Raw genomic sequence first — 22,076 nt, 5'->3', positions numbered from 1 at the left:
GGCAGTCGCACCCAGCACGTACTGCAAGCAAGGGCTTCACATACTGCTCTGGGTGCCTCTGAGACAGTTACAGATGTAGTCAACCTTATGCCTGAAGCAGAAGAGGATAAATAGGTTTGTGTGGTCTTTTCAGGCAATAGTGCTATTTTTCAAAAATTTATTTTTGTATTTTATTGATACATAATTTATAATATTGCATTAGTTGCTGCTGCACAGCAAATTCAGTTATATATATATTTATATATATGTATACATTTATTTTATGTATACATATTCTTGTATGATGGAGAAGGTGATGGCACCCCACCCCAGTCCCCTTGCCTGGAAAATCCCATGGACGGAGGAGCCTGGTAGGCTGCAGTCCATGGGGTCGCGAAGAGTTGGACGACTGAGCGACTTTACTTTCACTTTTCACTTTCATGCATTGGAGAAGGAAATGGCAACCCACTCCAGTGTTCTTGCCTGGAGAATCCCAGGGACGGGGGAGTCTGGTGGGCTGCCATCTATGGGGTCGCCCAGAGTTGGACACGACTGAAATGACTTAGCAGCAGCATTCTTGTATGATATACATACATATTATGTATACATATTCTTTTCCATTATGGTTTATCTCACAATATTGAATACAGTTTTCTGCTATAGGGCCTTATTGTTTTGCAGGTAAGTTTTAAAGCAAAAGACACTTTCCTTTCCCATGAAGAGTTGGTCTTTTTAGTATCATTAAACTCTTGAAGCAATGTATACAAAGATGAACAAAGATAGGATGGATGTTAATCCTTTTTGTATTCTACAAAGAATAAGACAGCAAGAAGCCTCCAGTGGTTAACAGTTTACCCTTAATTTCAGTTTTGCAACTGTTCCATTTTTTTTCCAACAAAAAGCATTTGTTAAGCAACTACACATTCTGAGTATGTGTTATGTTTAAAAAGTGGTGTGGTAGTTCATTTATGGGAATTTTATCCCTTTGAATTCCTTTATACCCATCCAGTCATTCACTTATTCAATCCCAACTGACTATAGTGAGCTTAAGAACATGAATCTTGTAAAGACTGGGCTGGAGTCCTGACTCTTCCACTTACTGTGTGACTTTGCACAAGTTACTTAGCTTTCTTAAGTCTCAGGTTTCTTACTTAGAAACTGCGAATACTTACCGTTTTTCACAAGGTTGTTGTGAAGATTCCGTAGAGTAACACAAAAGGCCTGATTTTATTTTTAATGAATCTTATTACTTAATAAAAGCCTATTACTCTTTATTGAATGCTACAGTGCATCAGCAACAGAGCTGTGCACTTGGCATCTAAGCTGAATAAAACACAACTTATCGAGAAAAGAGACATGTACACAAATAAATGCAATACAGCATGGAGAGTATTGTGCAGATTATGGTGGGGGATCAAGTGAGAACTTGATTAATTCTATATTGAGAGTGAGTGGTCAGAGAAAGATTGTTTTTCCCTTAGCAGAATCTGGAAAATGATTACCATTGAGTTCACTGGGTTTAGGCCCATCTCTGGGAAGACTGAAAATGATCACCATGAATCAAACCAGGTGGCCTCCTACTGCCTGGACCCTGTGGGCATGACAGCAGTTTGGCTGGCTTGCACCCTCCCATCAACACGTAAGCACAGTGCAGTCTCTTCTGGGCCCTAAACTCTTTGCTCCTTGGCACTTTCTTGCTCTCATAGCCAAACTTCTTGAAAGATCGCCCCTTGTTCCCACTGTAAACCTCTCCAGCCCAGGCCTCTTCCCGAATTCTAGGCTTGGACATCTCAACATGGAAAAGACACAACACAGAATAAAGAAATACATATATATGCATTACTTTTAATTTATATAGTTCTATTAACTAAACTAGAAGTAATTTCCAGTTCAAACAGTTCATGCACACTTTAATTTAGACTGCTTTTTTCTTCATAGGCCTCATTTCAAAGGTCTCCAATTTAGAGCATTGGCCTCAAATGACAACATTTAAAAGGTCATTTTGGCATTTATTTCTTACCTATTCTAACTAGACTATAACACAACTTGAAGGAATAGTGAAGCAGTAGTATCAGTGTGTAAAGAAAAAGCAGGTACCAAGGAGGCATCAGGGGTTCTTTAGAAATCAAATTGCAACTTATTTGCTTTATCAGAAAAGCCTGGGTTTTGATGAGCCCAGGATGGTGGATTAGAAAACGCTATGACTTTTTTTTTTTTTTTTTACAGTGTTTAAATGCTGGAAATCCCTAGAAGTCTACTAAGTGGTTTATAAGCAGTTTGGGGGCCAAAGATAAAATTACTGGGATTAAGGTTTTTTTCACACAATTTCAAATTTGTAAAAGATAAAAGTAGTTACTATTTCCATAGAAACCTAACTCTTGTTAATAATTACATTCTTAAATATTGCATGCACCTACACAGACTGTGCCAATCAGATAAGGCAATAAGGTATTTTCATTTGCATATTGTTTAGTCTTGGTTAGTTCACATTTTTCATAATTTTTTTATATTATATCCATATTTCACAAAATAAACCAGCAACTCAAAAACGGCTCACTAAAATATAAAAAGCATGAAGAAGCAAATACTATAATTCACCATAATGCTATCAATGTCAAAAATACTGACCTGGATTCCACTGAGAATCTAAAATATGAATCTGTACACTAGGAGAAATAAACTTGTGAGTGTGATGACTTTGTATAAATAGCAAAAAAGAAAATAGAAATTAGGAACTGTAACAACAATTACCTAAAAATTGGATTTTTTCAGGACCATTGATGTGTTTGCCTATTTCCCATTGAGGCATTGAAGGTAGTGACATGAAGCTTTTAAGCTTTCATATCATTTCTTTTTTTTTTTTGGCCATGTGGCGTGGCATGTGGGATCTTAGTTCCCTGACCAAGGATCAAACCTATGCCTTCTGCAGTGGAAGCAATGAGTATTAACCACTGGATCTCCAGGGAAGTCCCTCCTGTTACTTTTCAAATATAGTGATCACTTTGGTAAACTGAACAAGTTTTTCTAAAACAAGTGAAAAATGCTTTCTAGTATGAAACTGAATCACAAATACAGACTCTTAAAAATGAGGGTCTATAATGGCAGAACAGACATAAAAATATGAAATGAAGAAAAGTTGATAAAGAATCCTGAAATGTTCCATTTAAATCAGCATAAACTCATAATTTTGAAAAAGGTTTATTTCTATATCAACTGAAAGGATTTAGAAATCATGACTTCACAACAGCAGATTTTAAGTTTCTAAATATTCTTTCTCATAAAAAGGGCTAATTCCAGCTTTTGCAGGGATTGCATATAGTGGGACAAGAACATCTCATAGCACAAGCAAGCAAGGAGGTACTCAAACACCAATGGGTTCAAGTCTGGGGACAATTGAAGCATCCAAGAAAAAAAATAGTAATAGCAATGGATTATAATACAATGATTTTTAAAAAACCCACACAATACTCAATTTTATTTTTTAAGTGAGGTTAGGAGGATAAAGGGAAAACTTAACAGGAATGGCAGTTATCACATGTAGATGAAATACTAGCGTTGGAAAATTATTCTGCAACTCCCAATGTAGTAAGTTATTCAGGTAAGTATTGGGAGGAAGGTTGTTTGGAAAAAAAATGTATTGTCTCAGATTGTCTGTTAGTTATAAAGGAAAAATATGTATTCACAAACAGAGCTCTCATGGTCATCAACTTAAACAAGTGATCAAACTTAGTGGAAAAATGTGATATTACATTTCTCCTGATGTAATACAATAAGAAGTATGTAATACCACTGATGTAGTTAGTATTCCTGGGGGAAAGTAAAGCGGAGTTTTAATTTTATTCTGTCTTCATCTTACTTTCAGGGGGAGTTGACTATCTACTGGCCTAATTTAAAACCAACTTAAAAGGTTTGTAGCATAACAAGAAAAAAAAAAAAAACACTGGGCAAAGAAGGGCTCAAGGTTCTGGCTCTGCCACTTAGCAGCTGTGTGAGCTGGGGCAACTTACTTCACTCGGCCACCTTCACAGGGATAGCCTTGGGGATTAAATGCGATCATATATGGTAGAATACTGAAATTTTTAAATATTACTGTTGTGCTTCTAAAAACAGGGAAAAGTGGTAATACTAAGGTCACAAGCAGGCAATGGTTTCAGGTCAGAGATCTGATTAGGATGACAAGCAAGTGAATAAAATAGAACTGAATAGAAAGTGGGTGGGGTTAAAAGGCAAGATCTAAAATGTCAGTGAAAATGGGAACACTTAAACTGCCCTGGAAAGCCCAGTGCCAAGATGGTGATCTTGATCTCTTAGATTTCTTTCTGTTTATGTTCATGCCTAGGAGATACACAGTGCTGATTATTTGAAGAGAGGAGGGGTGTTTTACAAATTACATAATTATATATCCTTGGCAACATCAAGCACATATTTCATTTATACAAATACCTACTTGGCATGTACACCCATACAAGAGAGAAAGAAAAGTAAATTTTGCTACCAGTTTGTCTCCTGTTTTACTCCATATCTTAATCAATCTATTTTTCAGAGTGAACATGATAAGGGAGGCAGGTGAACTGTCTCTCAGCTGGTCTCAATTTCACATGCCTTTCACAGGTGTTTGTTCGGTGGGGTATACAACATAGTTCCTAGATGCAAGCCCATCACTTAAACTAATGCTCATCTTAATAACGGCAATGTGTTTTGATGCTGGAGGACAAACTGATCGCTTTGACATAAAGACAGTATATCTGGCTCCAACGTATAAGCAAATAAAGCTACAGCAAAGTCAGCAAGCGATCAAAACTGGAGTGAGAAAAATGTTGAGCAAGAAATGAAAAGGCATCCAAATTGGAAAGAAGGGAGTAAAATTGTTGTTATTTGCAGATTACATGATATTATATAAAGAAAATCCTACAGACTGAAACAAAAAAAATTAGAATTAATCAACAAATTCAGTAAAGTTACAGGATGTAAAATCAACATATAAAAATCAGTTGTGTTTCTATACACAACATCTGTATTATTCAAAGTTATCTATAGATTCACTGCAGTCTCCGTCACAATTCCAATGATATTTTCCACAGAAATAGAAAAAAATAATCCTAAAAATTTGTTTGGAGCCACAAAAGGAAACTCGAATGACCAAAGTGATCTTGAGAAAGAACAAAACCAAAGGCATTCATTCACACTTGCTCATTTTAAACTAAAATACATAGCTAATTAAAACAGCACAGTACTTGCATAAAAGTGGACATAGCACAGTACAGAGTCCAGAAATATGTCCCCCGCCACATTTATAATCAATTAATATTTGACAAGAGATCCAAGAACACTCAATGGGGAAAAGATAGCCCCTTCAATAAAGGGTGCTAGGAAAACTGGACAACCATGTGCAAAAAAATGAAACTGGATCTCTGACACCATTCACAAAAATTAATTCAAAATGGATTAAAGATGTAAACCTAAGATCTAATACCATAAGACTTCAAAAATACATAGGAAAAGTTTCCTGACACTGGTCTGAGCAATGACTTTTTAGATATGATACCAAAAGCATAAGCTACAAAAGCTAAATAAGTAAGTGGGACTACATTAACTAAAAAGCTACTGCACAGCAAGAGAAAATTAACAAAATGAAAAGGCAACCTATGGAATGGGAGAAAGTGTTTGCAAACCATGTATCAGAGAAGGAGTTAGTATCCAAAATATACAAAGAACTCATACAAACCAATATAAAAAAAAAACCAAAATGAACTATCTGATTGATAAGCCTCATGTACAAGTTGATCTAATGATTCTGAGATCCTAATACACTTTAAAGTTTGAGAACCACCAGACTAAGGAAATTTCGTACTGGCTCACTTCATGGTAGTGAGACAAGCTAGCATGGTTGTTTAGATGCAGAAACAGATTTAATACAGATTTGGATAGGTTTAACAGGGTTAAGAAGCAAGAGAGGAGCAGGGGGCTGAGGATATACATTAAACAGTATGATGGAGATGGCAATATAAGGTAGAAGAGGAGAAAAGTGAGGATTCAAGATGGTGAGTATATAATTTATTAATATTACTGAACTAATTAAATCACCATCCAAACGGAAGATCTAAACTTCTACCTATCAGTATTATTGTTGTTCGGTTGCTAAGTGATGTCTGACTCTCTGCAACCCCATGGACTGCAGCAGGCCAGGCGTCCCTGTCCTTCACTATCTCCCGGAGTTTGCTCAAATATCGGCAGAGTATGAGATGGTTGGATGGCATTACCAATTTGATGGACAAGAGTTGAGCAAGCTCCGGGAGTTGGTGATGGACAGGGAAGCCTGGTGTGCAGCAGTCCATGGGGTCGCAGAGTCAGACACAACTGAGTGACTGAACTGAACTGAGTCAGTGATGCCATCCAACTCTCCCATTCTCTGCTTCCCTCTTTTCCTTTTGTCTTCAATCTTTCCCAGCATCAGGGTCTTTTCCAGTGAGTCAGCTCTTTGCATCATCATGTGTATTCCACCCCTATCATATTCTTTCATTTCATCAGGTAATCCTATCTTTATTTTTCAACAATTACTTGCTTAAAAAAGAAAAGAAAAGCAATTTATCACATTTATGTTTGGTTTGGCTTAATTTTTAACTTTCAAAAACTTCTATGACACTGTACATAGTCTTTATTAGCTTCTTTCACATATTTTGCTCTTTTGTACCGTTCACTATAGGGGCAGTTGATCATCATTGCTCTGTAATATTTCACGGTTTAATTATATTTTATTAAACCATTTTCTTCCATTGATAACTATTTGGGGTGTTTCCAATTTTGCTTACAAATAGTGCCAGGAACAGTATTGTGTGTATGTAGAAAGAGTTTCTTTAGGATACAGTGCACTGTATGCTCAGTCATGTCCAACTCTTTCCATCCCACTGACTGTAGCCAACCAGGCTCCTCTGTCAATGCACTTTCTCCAGGAAAGAATACCAGAGTGGGTAGCCATTTCCTCCTCTAGGGCATCTTCCAAACACAGGGATTGAACCCATGTCTCTTACATCTCCTGCATTGACAGGCGGATTCTTTACCACTTGCACCACCTGGGAAGGCTATAGTATAGTACCCAAGTGGAACTGCTGGGAACCAAAGTATGTAAATGTTCAACTTTACAAGATAACACCAAATTGTGTTCCCAGAGTGGCTATTTCTTTATACTCCTCACAACAATTTACACAAGATCTTTGTTCCACTCCATCTCTACCACTTGATATGAGCTGAATGTAAAATTTTTGTCAATTGAATGTGTGCAATTGCTCAGTGGTAAAGAATCTGCCTGCCAATACAGGAACCACAGGAGATGTGGGTTCAACTCCTGAGTTGGGAAGATCTTCTGGAGGAGGAAATGGCACCTCCAGTATTCTTGCTTGCATAATCCCATGGCCAGAGGAGTCTGGTGGGCTACAGTCCACAGGGTCACAAGAGTTGGACACGACTGAGCAACTGAGCACAGCACACAATTTTATCTCAGTATGGTCTTGATTTTGTAGTTTCTAAGAACAGTTGAGACTGGACACATATACTGTTCATGTGAAATATCTGTTCATATCTTTTGAACTTTGTCACTGTCTTCCTTATTGAATTTCAGGAACTTTTAATGTATATTAGCTATCATTCTGTTACATGATGGAAATAATCTTCCAGTTTGTGACTTGCCTTTTTACTTTATGATGTCTTCTCATAAACAGAACTTTTGAATTTTACTATGGTTGAATTATGAATTTTTCTTACATTTTAGTGCTTTCTTATCCTATGTATATAGTATTTTCACTGATTGATGTCTTATTTTCGACATTTTTTTAAATTCATTTGAAATTTTAGGATGGTGTGACACAGAAATTCAGTTTCTTTTTCCCTTTCCATATGGGTAAGCAATTTTCCTGGCTCTATGGAACATTATTTTTCTCCACTAAATTGTCATATTGCTCTTTTTAAAACTTTTTATTGACTTTATCTTCATTGCTGTGTGGGCTTCCTCTGGGTGTGGTGCGCAGGGGTACTCTTTAGTTGTGGTGGGCAGCTTTCTCACTGTGGAGGCTTCTCTTGTTGCAGTGCATGGGCTCAGTTGTCTCTGGGATCTTCCTAGACCAGGGATTGAACCTGTGTCCCCTGCACTGGCAGGCGGATTCGTATCTACTGTGCCACCAGGGAAGTCCCCAGGTTGCTTCTTTTGTATATCAAGTTATATATATATATGTGTGTGGGTCTGCTCCTTGGCCTTATTGTTTAATTTGTAATATGTACCAATTCTACAAATAATTGCTACACTTTTTAAATTCTTCATATGTGGTAGGGTAAATTCCTTCTCCTCCTCTTTGTTCTTCAGAAATTTTTAAAACTATTCTTTACTATTATTGACTTTTTGTTCTATATAAACTTTCCATGGACTATACAGTTCATGGAATTCTCCAGGCCAGAATATTGGAGTGGGTAGCCGTTCCCTTCTCCAGGGGATCTTCCCAACCCAGGAATCGAACCGGGATCTCCTGCATTGCAGGTGGATTCTTTTAAGAGCTGAGCTACCAGGTAAGCCCCATATAAATTTTAGAATGAACTTGTAAAGTTCTACCAAAAAAAGATGTTGAAACTCTGACTGGAGTTGCATTAAACCTACAGAGCAATTTGAGGAAAACTTGGTAGCACATGATAAGATGGGATATTTCTACATTTACTTAGGTCTTCTTTAATGTCTCCCTGTAAAGAATTAAAAAAAAACAGAAACAACTGATTTTGCACATCTTTTGTTAAATTTATTTTTAGGTAACTTAAATTTCATCGCTATTGAAAGGTTGTTTTTTAAAAATATTTTGTATTCTAATTACTTGATAATGATCCAAAGACATGTCACCGGCTTTTTGTATCTTCATCTTATAACCAGAATCTTAGATCAACTATGATTGTTAGCTAATTGTAGTCTTTGAGTTTTCTAGGTTGATAATCATAACAACCATTTTACATCCTCCTTTGAATGCTTATATTATTGAGAGTAGCAGAGTTCAATGTTGAAAAGTAGTAATAACAGGCATCCTAGCCCTATTCCCCAGTTTTAAAGAGAATGTTTCCTCATATGGGATGATGCCATTGAGTTTTGTTACTTGTGTTTTTTGTTTTACTATATATATCACTTATCAGTTTAACCAACTCTGCCATGCCCTATTAAAGCATGAATGTGATCAGCTGTTTCTAAATCTATTACCTTTTCTTCTATAACCTGTTACTATGGTAAATGACAATTACAGATTTTCTAAACTAAGTCATCCTTAATTTGCTAATGGAAGTGTGTTTTATATATATCACTGAATCTGATTTGCTAATATTTTTTAGTATTTTTATATCAATATTTATGAGATAAAATTCATATATAATCTTTTTATTCTAACTAGTCAGAAAATATAATTGGTATAATTTTACAATTTTCTGCAATTTTTGTAAATGCTCCATTTTGTAAACGTATTTGAAAAGAATGTAGATTCTCTTAATTGTTGGATGCAGAAATCTATGTATGCCCACTGGACCAAGCTTATTGTTTTCTTCAACATTTTATATCTTTGCTAATTAAAAAGTCTGTTGTCCAAGAATGTGAGTTGAACTCTTCCACCCTAATGAATATTTGTTATTTTTAAGTTGCTCTTAAAGTTTGTATTTAGAGACTACTTTATTAGATACATATGTGCTTTGAATTACTGTACCTTTTTGGTGAATTTACTCTTTTATCATTGTGTAGAAACACTCCACTCTTGGTAACAAAAACGTCTTTTTTTCAAGATGCATCGAAAATCAGTTTTGTTCGATATTAAGTAAAGCTAGCACACCTTCACTTTGACTGGTTTTTGCATCATATACATTTCCTCCTACTTTTACATCCAACTTCTCTATGTATGTATATTTTAGATTGATCTTTTTGTAAACATTAGAAAGCCAATTTCCTTTTTTACTTTGCTTTTAACTAAAGCCTTTAACCAGCTTTCTCTATTTACACTGCTATACATTTAGACTTCTACCATCTTATCTTTGATTTGAAATTTATATACACTATATTCAGTGAATATCTTGACATTTTATGATTATACATTTAACTAAAGTTAATCAATACCTTGACACCCCAACAACACAATAGAATACTTTAGCTCTGATCTTCTCTCCACTTTCTTACATTTGCTATCCAGGTTTCTGTTGACTTAACCTAGGGGAAAAAAGGCTTCTATGTGTGGACTTGGTTTATTTAGATTTCCTTGTTTACCATTTTATTTGCTTACAAGCCTTTTTTTTGTATCTTAGATCATCATTTTGGGATCATTTTCTTTCTTCTTGAAGCACTTCCTTTTGAGTACGACTCTTGATCCAAACTCTTTTAAAAAATATTTTAAATTGCTCTGATTCTTAAAAAATATAATTTTACTTTCTACACAATTCCAGGTTGACATTTCATTTTTCAATGCTCTGAAAATATTCCATTGCTTCTGTTGCTGCTATTGAAAAGTTAACTGTTTGTCTTTCTTTCATAGATAATTAGTCCTTTCTCCCTGGTATTTTCAAAATGTTGTCTTTGCGGTCTGCAGTTTCACTACAATGATGGAATTGTCCAGGCAAGAATACTGGAGTGGGTAGCCATTTCCTTCTCCAAGGATCTTCCTGACCCAGGAATGGAACCCAGGTCTCCTGTTAATGCAGGGAGATTCTTTACTGTCTGAGCCGTCAGGGAAGCCCTTAAACTATTAGTCCTTTCCCCCTGCGTATTTTCAAGATGTTGCCTTTGTGGTTTGCAGCTTCACAACAATGATTCCATGCATAAATTTATGTTTCTGCATGGAGAATATGGTACTTCTTAAATATTTTTCATCTCTGGGAAATTTGCAGCCATTATCTCTGTACATACTGCCTCTCTTCCATTTCTTCTGATTGAGTCTCCCTCCCATCTTCCACACCTCTTAAACCTCCTTTCAGATTTTTCATTTTCTCATTGCTTTATTTGACTAACTAAGTTCTTTTTTCACCTGTCTCATCTGCTGTAATGCTTCCACTGAGTTTCAAACTTGGTCAATTATATATATTAAAAAAATTTTTTTTCAAAATGTTAATTTCTTTCAAATATCATTTTACATATTTATGCTGATAAATTTTAGGCATATAAACATTTTTATATAGTTATATTCTGCATCTAAGGGTCCTAATGTTTGCAGTCTTTTGAAGGGGATGTCTATATTTGCTTTTTTTATTGGTTTCACTAAAGATATCTTCCTGTCACTCATCTATTTGGTGATCTGTGATAGTGTACTGCTTGATTTTGATTTGTGAAAATCCTATATATTTCCATTCCAGAGAAGTTTTCATTCAGAAAATATTTGATTCTACTATAGTAGACAGACAGTGATATGTAAAATAGAACTTGAGCTCCTCTAGAGAATTTTAGCACAGAATGTAAGTTCTATTGCAATTCCAAAGTTTGTTATCCCCATAACAGCGGTGCTACAGAAATCCATCCTTGGCAACTCTATTTCTTCTGGGTGCCTGCATTTCCAAAGTCAGCTACCCTCCATCCTGGCTCTTATCCTCTCCAACTTCCAACTTCTCTGGACTAATCTCTGAGTATTCTCACTCTTGTGCTTGGATACTCCCTAACTCTTAGATGCTGAAGCCTTAGTGTGTCCAGATTCATGCTCAAAAGTTTGTTTGACTACTGTGGAGTGAGGAATTGCCAGAGACCACTTTTATCTTTAATGAGACTAGCCATGACTCAAAATATTGTCCTTTTGGATGTCTGAGAGCTTCTACTTAGTCATGATACTAGAAGTAGAAATCATGCAAGATTTTTGACACTTAGAAGATACTTTAAAAACTTACCTCTATTTATATATGTATATATTTATATACATATGTTTATAAATACACAGTTATATTTGTATATACATATGAAGCTTATATCAGAGAAACACTAGATATCAAAAAATAGCTAGAAGGTAAATAAGAATTCTGAATTAAAAATACGATCCATGGGTTGGCATTTGCTCTTTTGGGTTTCTCATACTCACCCCTCAGTGCTTTGGAAAGATTAGCAGCACTTGTAAAACTTCTGTTAGACTTCAATCTATAATGCAGCTTTCACTTAGTCAACATATAATGTGATTTACACTACGACCTTAATTTGTGTCACAGAGATAGCATGGATCTTTTTTACATTTCTAAAATATTCCATTCATAATTTTTGAATAAGATGACTACAAAATGGCTAGTAATCTGTTTTCGTTTACCTATTTTCAAAAAGTCATGTCCTAAAATTAAATAAATTAATCTCAAACAAAAGTACATATAATACATTTTAGCATTAATGTATACCATTCTTCATTTATGAAGACTTTGGTGCTTTCTTTTTTGTACTTTTCTATACTTAGTGTCTAGCACACGGAAGGCATTGCATAAGTAACCACTGAATGAAAGATGCTACTAAACTTATAGGAAAAAAATGCAAAATTTTCCCAGTATTACCAGTGAAGTAGAAAATTCGGTTTGATTCTTAATGATTTTGCCCTTCCCCAGGACTAAAAGTACCTGCAAGAAGATTAACTAAAGCTAACTTGTCTTCAGGATATTGAATATAGTAAAGCTAATACATATTTTGACCAACAGTAAGTTTCCAAAAGGAAATAATACTTAAAAACAAAATTACAAATTACAATCTATTTAAACTTTAATTTGTGCATTTGTGGTAATTTATGACTGCAAAACACTTTTTCTTAAAATGACATAAAGGCACATTTCATTTGAATGCATAGTGTACCATTCTAAAATATCCTAATTTCCTTACAAAGTGCTTGAGCAGTCACTTACACATACAGTAATAACAAAATATATTTACACTCTATAGAGTTTAAAAATTTTAAATCTGACTAAAATATATATATTTTTAAAACTACAGAAAAAAATTAGTGCTTTCTTCAGCTTAATTGTGTGAATATACCCTGCCCTCTAATTTTTTTAGTGATTGACTTTAATTAAAAAAAAAAAATTCTGTACACTGTGTAGTTACAAAATGCTATGTCAGTTTTTAATGCTAAAAACCTATTTTAGACATTGCTTTCTATGCATATTTGAGAACCAGAAAAGGTGAGCAGACTGTACCTCAAAAGTATTTAGTGTTTTTTAATGTTGTATTAACACTGTTTACATTAAAAGCAGACAGTTTGGCTAAGATCCTCTATTGTCCTTTACCAAGGAAGTGAACTGGCATTTTAAAATAATTTTAAAACAACATATTGCTCCCTTTTCCTATAATATTTTCCCCAAAGGGATCATGGTTTATAATCAATTTATAAGGAAATAGAAATTATCTCTGAACAATTTTAACTGTTCTCAGAGTATAGCAAAAACATGCCAACATACCCTGGCAAGGTGGAATATTCATATATGTTTTAAGCTCAAAAAACCTCTATAAATCAACAGGATTTCATTTTCTCATAGGATTTAAACTTCAGCATTTTTAAGACATAAGACAATAGTGATTAAATGGTTAACTCATTATTGGTTAGTTAACAACTTGCTCTTCCTGAGGTATGACAACGCTAACACACTAAGCACGGAATCAAAGATGTTATTATTGAACTAAGGAAAAACAATAAAGTCATGGACTAGGAGGGAAAATAACTGAAACAAAACAAAACAAAAAACCAAAACTCCAGGCAAGTAGAAAAGTCATGGCTTGCAAAAAGACTTTCCTATAAGGGCATTAAAAAGCCACAAATGGATCCTTGTACAAAGTATTTGATCAAATTATTTTTGAGACTTTTGAGGTACAGCTTTAGTGTTATAATAATTTTTATAAAATATAGACTGTTTTATCAAAAATATTTATACATTCTGTTATAATATATTGCTTCTGCCCTCAGTAACTGCCAATATAAAATCTGGATCCAGTGGCCTAAAATGTACAAATGCACTTAATGTAAATGCTGGAGTCTGAGGTGTCTGCTTGGCCACTGTACAAAAGTGATGAAGTGGTGAAATTAAATAATAAACCTACAACATAGAATACATTACAACTTGCACATATACATGTTCACAGCATGTATACAATGATAATCCATATGTTTTAACAAAGATATAGTTCCCTTCTACAGTAGACACAAGAACAAGATGAACTAGGTTGATAAATGTACAATGCATATCAAAAAAAGGAGCAATCAGTTCACTGATTCTGGAAGAAAGTGTGACTGAATGTACTAGGCATCTAGACTTTGGGAATGCATACAGGTAACAGTGTCTTGGTTCAGGATGATCATTAAGTCCTCATTCTTAAAATTTTAAGTAAATGCAGATGTTTAGTTGTTCCTGTTTGTTTCAGCATGGTTGATTTAATAAGATCGTTTGGCAAGTAGCTCAGTTGGAAAGCTATGAGGCTCTGTTAACATGGTTGGTAAAGATAAGGCAATAAAAATTTTCTAATAAATATAGAAAATGTATAATACAAGACATCAATTCATTTCATTTTAAAAAAGCCCCAAAATGTGCACAAACTATTACTACATTTTTTTTGGATACTACAGTAATTTCTTTAAAAAAATAAGAGCATTTGCCTTATTCAAACAGAATCATACTACGTGTGAATAGTAATAACATCCTAAGCCCTCTTTTCCTCTTTTTGTAAAACACACCTAAGGAAAATTAACTAATTAACTTTCCTTCCATTTAAGGCAGGCATATGGCAAAGCTAGGGACTGCAGAAGAGTGTTTTTTTTCCCCTCTGATTTTAAAAAATAAGACTATTGATCCAAAAGTATTCGTGATAGACTTTCATGGCCGATGTTCATTCAGCTTAAACTCCATAAAACTGTTTCCAGTGTTCAGAATTTTGTTTAAAATACATTGAAAAGCCACTTTTCAAGAAGGTATTAGAATAGTACTTTTAAACACATCTTCATATGTTTAAAAAAACTCAGCTTTTGTTGGCACAGAGAGCAAATGAAGGGCTGCTATTTTTAAGAGGTCTTCTTGTGAGTCAGTCTGCTTGGTTTCACAGTGTGTAGGAACTTAACACCAATCAGCAATGTAGTCAAAATCTCTGAACATTTCTTGCTCCTCTTCTGAAAGTATCCTTGGTTCTCGAGGTGGAGTCAGAATAGGTGCTTCTGAGGTAAATTCATCATCAAAATTACTAACATCTTCCCGTCCTCTAATTGTAGGTACAAATGGTGGCTTAACTTTTTTGTCCATCAGAGCGCTCCAATCAATTAGCTGGATTACAAAATATAAAATGACCAGTTTAGTTTCCTACTTCTAACTGCTAGAGTTTCAGAAAATTTGTAAACTTTCACACTTACTCGGAAAAATGGGTGTTTTTTCACATCCTCTGCATCTTTTTCACCAGCTCCAAGGCGTCGCTCAGGATTTCTTCTTAATAACTAACACAATACAAAGGAAGAAAGTAAGTATAAAACCAGAGATTCACTGAGAAGGATTCTCGTAACTTGCAAGCTTTTAGAGTTTTTTTTAGTATGTGTTTGTCTAAACCATGAACATCTAAGACTGAAAAACAATTTCTAAAATGCTACTGGGACATATTCTTAATATCAGTCAGTTCAGTCGCTCAGTCGTGTCTGACTCTTTGAAACCCCGTGACTTCCCTGTCCATTACCACCAGGCTTCGCTGTCTATTACCACCTCTCTGAACTTGCTCAAACTCATGTCCATTGAGTTGGTGATGCCATCCAACCTTTTATCCTCTGTTGTCCCCTTCTCCTCCTGCCTTCAATCTTTCCCATCATTAGGGTCTTTTCCAATGAGTTAGTTCTTTGCATCAGGTGGCCAAAGTATTTGAGTATCGTATTTATTTTATAAATAAAATATATATATTACAACAAAATTCTTACCCTTCTCATTATTGAAATGGCTTCTGTAGATAAGAACCTTGGATACCTTACTTCATCATTTACAATACTGTCAAAGACCTCCTCTTCATCATCACCAGGGAAGGGAGACTAGAAGAAATATCCCTGAGTTAGTCAAAATGTGTTTCAATATAGTAAAATCTTATCTATTCAAAGTTCTGAAATACAACAAAGAACCATGTAGTGAGGAAACTAAGAAAAAGGAAAAGGAAAAACAAAATCAAACAAGAACCCTCCACCAAAACAAATAAGGACTACAAGAAGCTACAACAGATACACAACAGATAGGTATCTATAATCCAGAGGACACACCATATACACTTATTGAAATCTTGTGGAAAGACAGAAGGAAATGCAAAAGGTGAAGTGTTACTACAGGGGGAAGCACAGTTTGTGGAGATACATCAGACATGAATGTGTTCTGAATTCCAGTCAGTATTAAATTAATAATGGCAAAACACAATTAGAGACAATTTGACTGTACTAAGAAGCAACTGTAAACAAAATTAAACTGAAAGGAGCCAAAAATCACATTATTTTCAGGCATATTTAATGCTCTATACACAACAGGTCTTGAGGCAGTTCAGCAGAAGAATGTTAAGATGGTTGCTCATAGTGACAGTAATTATGCTGAGTAATAAAAAAAGTAGTTAAATAAACATTCAGTGTAACAATTTGATGTACATAGGGATAAACTCTCAACTACACTGAAAATATGGCTATGAGATATGACTTATTACCTCAGAATTTTAGACACCTTAGAGTTGGCTGCTTACTTCCTGTTGGTTGTTAAAGAACAAGAGCCAAGCAGAAAGCGATATCAACAAGAGAGGGATCTCTGACCTGAGGAACCTATGAAAATCATTTCAGAACCCAACATACTAAAGCTGAACTGCTAATATTATTGTTTGTATCTAAGAAAATTTCAAACTTTTCAGTTATCAAAATTTCAGTTTTGGCCTGATAAAACTCAGGCTTGTTGTACAAAATCAGGCTTGTTCATTTACTCACTCAAAATACATACACTGAACACCTGTTATATGGGACAATATAATTTCTGGGATTGATACAATAAGTCAGGGGAAAATCCTATTTCACAAGGATTTTCAATGAGAATTTCATATGGTAATACGAAGCAATTTTGACTCCTATGTGATAAGTAAATTTTGTATTTGAAAACTCACTCCACAAGTCTTTGAATAGTGAAAATATATTTACATACTTGTTAAGCTGTTAAAGTTTTTTCTGTAAATAGATTTTAAGCTAACAGTACTAACAATGGAAGGTTAACAAATCTATTTTAAGCACATATTAAAAGAATTCAATAGTCTGTTCAGATGTCAAGGATCTAAGTCTAGTATCTAAGGTTATTTTAAACTTCTCTGATACCTTCACTCTTCTTTGGCACAGAGAAAGGGGACCTGATGTTAGCTTATTCCTAGGGTTGATTCAAGTCCTCACAACTCATACAAATTTGAAAATACGATATATCCAGTGAGTTTTCAATCATTTGTTTTAATAGAGGAATTAGATATAAACTTTAGCCAAACCTCACTTTTATAAATTTAAGAAAAGGTAATGCTAAGATTTCACGAGTGCTATAAAATTACAAAATATATGTACCAGTGAGTTTTAATTTTCTTTTCCCAATTCTCCTTTTATGGAGGTGCTAAAAAGAAATTAAATTGCAAAAGGCAATTGTGAAGAAATAGCCAGATTCACTGTCTTTTATCTCCTAGTAAGAGCTTAACCAATGAGAAGTTCCTTTAAACAATATGAAACAGGAACTTCCTCACTATTCACTGCCAAATCTCCCTGATACTTTAGAATCAGGGGGAGTAAAATTAGCTGGCTCTTAATTCTATAGTATTTGATAACAGACTCTCATTTTTTGCATGTCATCTCCAAAGAGTAAATTTTAAGCAAGCACCTAATTTTTGGTAACAAATCTCATACATAATTGAACACTAAATTAAAAAAAAAAAAAGCAACAAAAATGTTACTTAAAAAAATGTTTAAGTTTATCAGAGCTTATAGAAACAACTATTATGGTACTTCTGGCACTTGTAGAAAGTAAAGAAAACTGTGAATAAGGTGTAAAATATATCTTTCTGTCTTAAAGCACTGTATGCGTTTCTCTTTTCTAAACAGAGGTGAAATAAATTTGTGTGGATCCCCTATCTTGGAGGCAGCAAAGTACAATGGTTTAGAGATTAAGTTAAAATCCAAGCTCCACTATATGAGAGCTGTAAAACTTTAAAGTTCCTAACTTCTTTGTGTCTCTAATTATGCATCTGGAAATAAACATAAGACTACTATTGAGCTCATTAAAGGTTGGTGAAAAATTAAGTGAGCTAATGCTTATAAAGCACATAGAACCGTGCCTACCTAGCACATAGTATATATTTTAATTCACTATTTTTCCAAGTTTCCATTCCAATTTACATATCAAAGGGCACTGTCAGTGGTTGAACTAAAATCATTTCTTTACTTGTTTGGGATAAGTGCCACTAAATGACAATCACAGAGCAAAACTAGAAATTTCTGACATTCAACAATTTAGCCATTCATTCATTCAGCTACTAGTTCTGTCATGCCTAGAAGGTTGGTCACTGGCATTGGAAAAACTGCAGAACAAGGAACCAATTCCCTAAGAAAATTTTTCTTTCATCTCAAGACCATCAAGCCCATCTAGGTAGTTTTCAATTACTTGTCTAAAAAATATTTACTCTTTCTTAATTCCACCCTAATTAATCATTTTCAACAATTTATAACAAAATAGATTAATCTCTTCTTACTATTTTATTAATTAGATATAATTCACTGTTTTCTAAGTGGTAACAATTTCTGTGTAAAACTAAGTTATTCCCAGAAATTTATTTTAAATTAATATAAAGAAAATAGTAGGAAAAAAATGTTAATCTTTTCAATTCTGCTATATTGCTTCTGAAGGTAACATTTATTTCTGACCAATGCATAGCTGACTTTTCTTTATAGATACAGAGTACATTCCTTTTATCAGTCTTCCTGCTTTCTATTTCCTATGAAATGATCAGTCATGTATGACTGTGTTTAAAAATCATACAATATAACCATGCAAGTGTGCTAGATCCCTTCAGACGCATCCTACGCTCTGTGACCCCAGGGACTGGAGCCCACCAGGCTCCTTCGTCCATGGGATTCCCCAGGCAAGAATACTGGAGTGGGTTACCTTGCCCTCCTCCAGGGGATCTTCCTGATCCAGGGATTGCACCTGATTTCTTATGTCTACCTGCACAAGCAGGCAGGTTCTTTACCACTAGCGCCGCCTGGGAAGCCCATAGCAACACTCAGATAAACTATTTTCAAACCACTGGTATACATTCCACAAACATAACAACCTAAAAAAGACAGTGAAGGTGACATAGGATCATGAGCATTACTAATACATGTAAGTATTTATAAAGCTTAAGTTCTATTTATGCAGGAAACATATTAAGTGGTTTTATAAATGCCATGCTTTGTTCTCTCAATCATCTTTCCCTTTTATCTATCTTATACTACTTACCTCACCAACGAGCATTTCATATATAAGGACACCAAGGCCCCACCAATCTACAGCCCTTGTATAGGATGTTTCTGTTAAAACTTCTGGGGCAAGAAACTCAGGAGTGCCACAAAATGTGCTTGTTCTGTCTCCATATCCCATTCCTGAAAAAGATAAAATTCAGGTATTTGTTAGCAAAGAAAAAATCTAGCGTTTAAGAGTCAGAAGATATCGCTAGGAAGCAAAATTAAAGGTGTACATTTGTGCATGGTGATCAAACTCAAAATACATCAAAGATTCTTTTTTTATATTTATTTATTTATTTTTTACTTCACCAGATCCTAGCTGCAGCACATAGAATCTTTTAGCTGTGGAATGTGGGCTCTAGTTCCCTGATCCAGAATCAAATCCAGATCCCCTGTACTGAGAGCTCAGAGTCCTGAGCACTGGACCACCAGGGTAGCCCATGAAAAAGATTTTAAAGAAAATGCTATGAATTAATATGGAGTAAACTGCAACTCTATTATTTAGTTAATGGATAAAAATAAAATTTCCGTGTTTCACTTTACTACTTATTTTTTCTTTCTTGTCATTACTTTATAAGTGCTGCTAAGAAGTTACAAAAGAAAAAAAAACTTATTCTAAACTTTAATTTCTACCCTGTCAATTAAATTTTTAAAATATGCTTACTTGCTTTATTATAAAAATAGCATTGAGTATAGTCTGAAAACTACCAAAAGCAAACCCTTGGATAATCAAGAGTTGAATCAAGAGTTGAATAAGTGTATTATATTATATAGAGATACAGTATTAACATTTTAGCTAACTGGTTTTCTAAATACATTCTTCATATTTAGTCACTAAATTGTGGCTGGTTCTTGTGGCCCCAAGGACTATAGCCTGCCAGGCTCTTCTGTCCATGGGATTCTCCAGGCAAGAATACTGGAGTAGGGCGCCATTTCCTTCTCCAGGGTATCTTCCTGACCCAGGAATCGAACTCAGGTCTCCTGCGTTGCAGGCAGATTCTTTACCGACTGGGCTACAAGGGAAGCCCAAATATGTTTCTCATAATACAGTAATAAATTAGTCAAATAAAATTCTACTTATTGAAGAAAATGTCTGAACGTATTCTAAAGTGTTAAAAGCTCATTCATCTTATGATGATCAGATCATCTTAGAAAGCTGACTTGGTACTTGGGATAGGAGGAGATGAGTCTCAGGTAGCTTATATGTGCAGGTGATACTTGAGAAGCATAAAGGATGAGCAGAAGCAAATAGAGTTGAGATAAGTGATAGTGGTGGAGAGACAAACACTGTAAGCAGTTTGGTTTTGCTGCAACAGAAGGTACTAAGAAGCAAGCTGCGAGAGATCTGGCTGGAGGAGGCAGGCAGATCAGGTGAGGCAAGATATATCACGTCTTTGTCACTGAAGGTTTTTAGTAGGGACGTACCATGTTCAGCTTTGAATTTATACGGGCCTCTTTTGTATTTTAGCAATTATATGGCAGGTTGAGATTTGAGGAAGAAAAAGAATAGAGACAGAAAAGTTAAGAGGCTATTAAAGTAGCCTTGTTAAAACAAGATGATGATTGGAAATAGAAGGGAGATGAAAAACTTAAATATTGTTTGAAAAAAAAAAACAAACATTAAGGAGGTAGATGTTAATACAATTTGGTGATTAACTGGATGTGGAAAGTAATGAAGAGGAGACAGTCCAGAACAATTTCACATTTTCGGATTGGGAGACAGGATTATGGCGCCATCAACTGCCAGTGAGACTGAGGAAAAGAAACTATTTCTGTTTGGATAGTGATTCAGGTACCTACTGACTGACTGTTCAAGTAAAACTGTCTAGTAGATAGTTGACTATATATGTTTGGAAAGGAAATGATAGATTTGGGAATCATTAGTTAGGAGAAGGCAATGGCACCCCACTCCAGTACTGTTGCCCGGAAAATCCCATGGATGGAGGAGCCTGGTAGGCTGCAGTCCATGGGGTCGCTAAGAGTCACACTACTGAGCGACTTCACTTTCACTTTTCACTTTCATGCACTGGAGAAGGAAATGGCAACCCACTCCAGTGTTCTTGCCTGGAGAATCCCATGGACGGAGAAGCCTGGTAGGCTGTAGTCCATGGGGTTGCACAGAGTCGGACACGACTGAAGCGACTTAGCAGCAGTATATAATGGCTAGCTAAAAACTACCTAAGAATAGCAATGGGCTAAGGCCAGACTCCGAGGAACAAAACCATTTCAGTCAACAGTGTTTGGTACATGTCCAATACAGAGAGATCCAATAAAAGAAAAAAACTCACTGGATTCAATAATTAGGAGGTCAGTGGGTAAATAAGGGACAAAGCTTTACAAAAGACATTCATTCATTTATCCAACTACTTATTAATTAAATACTCACTGAATACTCAAGATGTGCCGAGCACTACAGCATATGGTGGGAAGAAAGCTGAATAAGAAACAAGAAGTACCAGGGTAGAGAGGGAGACCATGTTTCCTACAATACAATGCATTAAATGTGCCTATTTACTGAATTAGGCACAGTGCCACAAACTGTGGCACTATCTCTAGCTGTCATAATACTCCTAAACAAGAAGAATTACACTTATTTTATAGCTGAGAAAACAGACTCCATGAGGTTAGAAGTAACTTGTC

At 35.1% G+C, this 22,076-nt stretch overlaps 1 protein-coding gene across 2 annotated transcripts in view; it reads right to left on the bottom strand.

The window, feature by feature from the left end:
- Positions 1–12,666: 12,666 nt before the first annotated feature.
- PKN2 (protein kinase N2) overlaps positions 12,667–22,076 on the bottom strand; it is a 135,048-nt gene continuing 125,638 nt past the window's right edge. For both annotated transcript variants that reach the window (XM_086390976.1, XM_086390977.1), the window contains exons 19-22: positions 19,432–19,574; positions 15,867–15,974; positions 15,318–15,398; positions 12,667–15,231 (exon numbers count right to left, since the gene is read on the bottom strand). In XM_086390976.1, coding sequence (XP_086247102.1) covers positions 15,028–15,231; positions 15,318–15,398; positions 15,867–15,974; positions 19,432–19,574 — 536 coding nt within the window. In that variant the 3' untranslated portion in view covers positions 12,667–15,027. The remainder of the gene's footprint in view (positions 15,232–15,317; positions 15,399–15,866; positions 15,975–19,431; positions 19,575–22,076) is intronic.

The sequence above is a fragment of the Bos grunniens genome, chromosome 3 (genome assembly GCF_055505025.1).
Source record: "Bos grunniens cultivar Pamir isolate PY7600 chromosome 3, Bosgru_T2T1.0, whole genome shotgun sequence".
Taxonomy (NCBI): domain Eukaryota; kingdom Metazoa; phylum Chordata; class Mammalia; order Artiodactyla; family Bovidae; genus Bos; species Bos grunniens.
The sequence above is the reverse complement of the archived record's forward strand: the minus strand, read 5'-3'. Positions and strand labels throughout refer to the sequence as shown.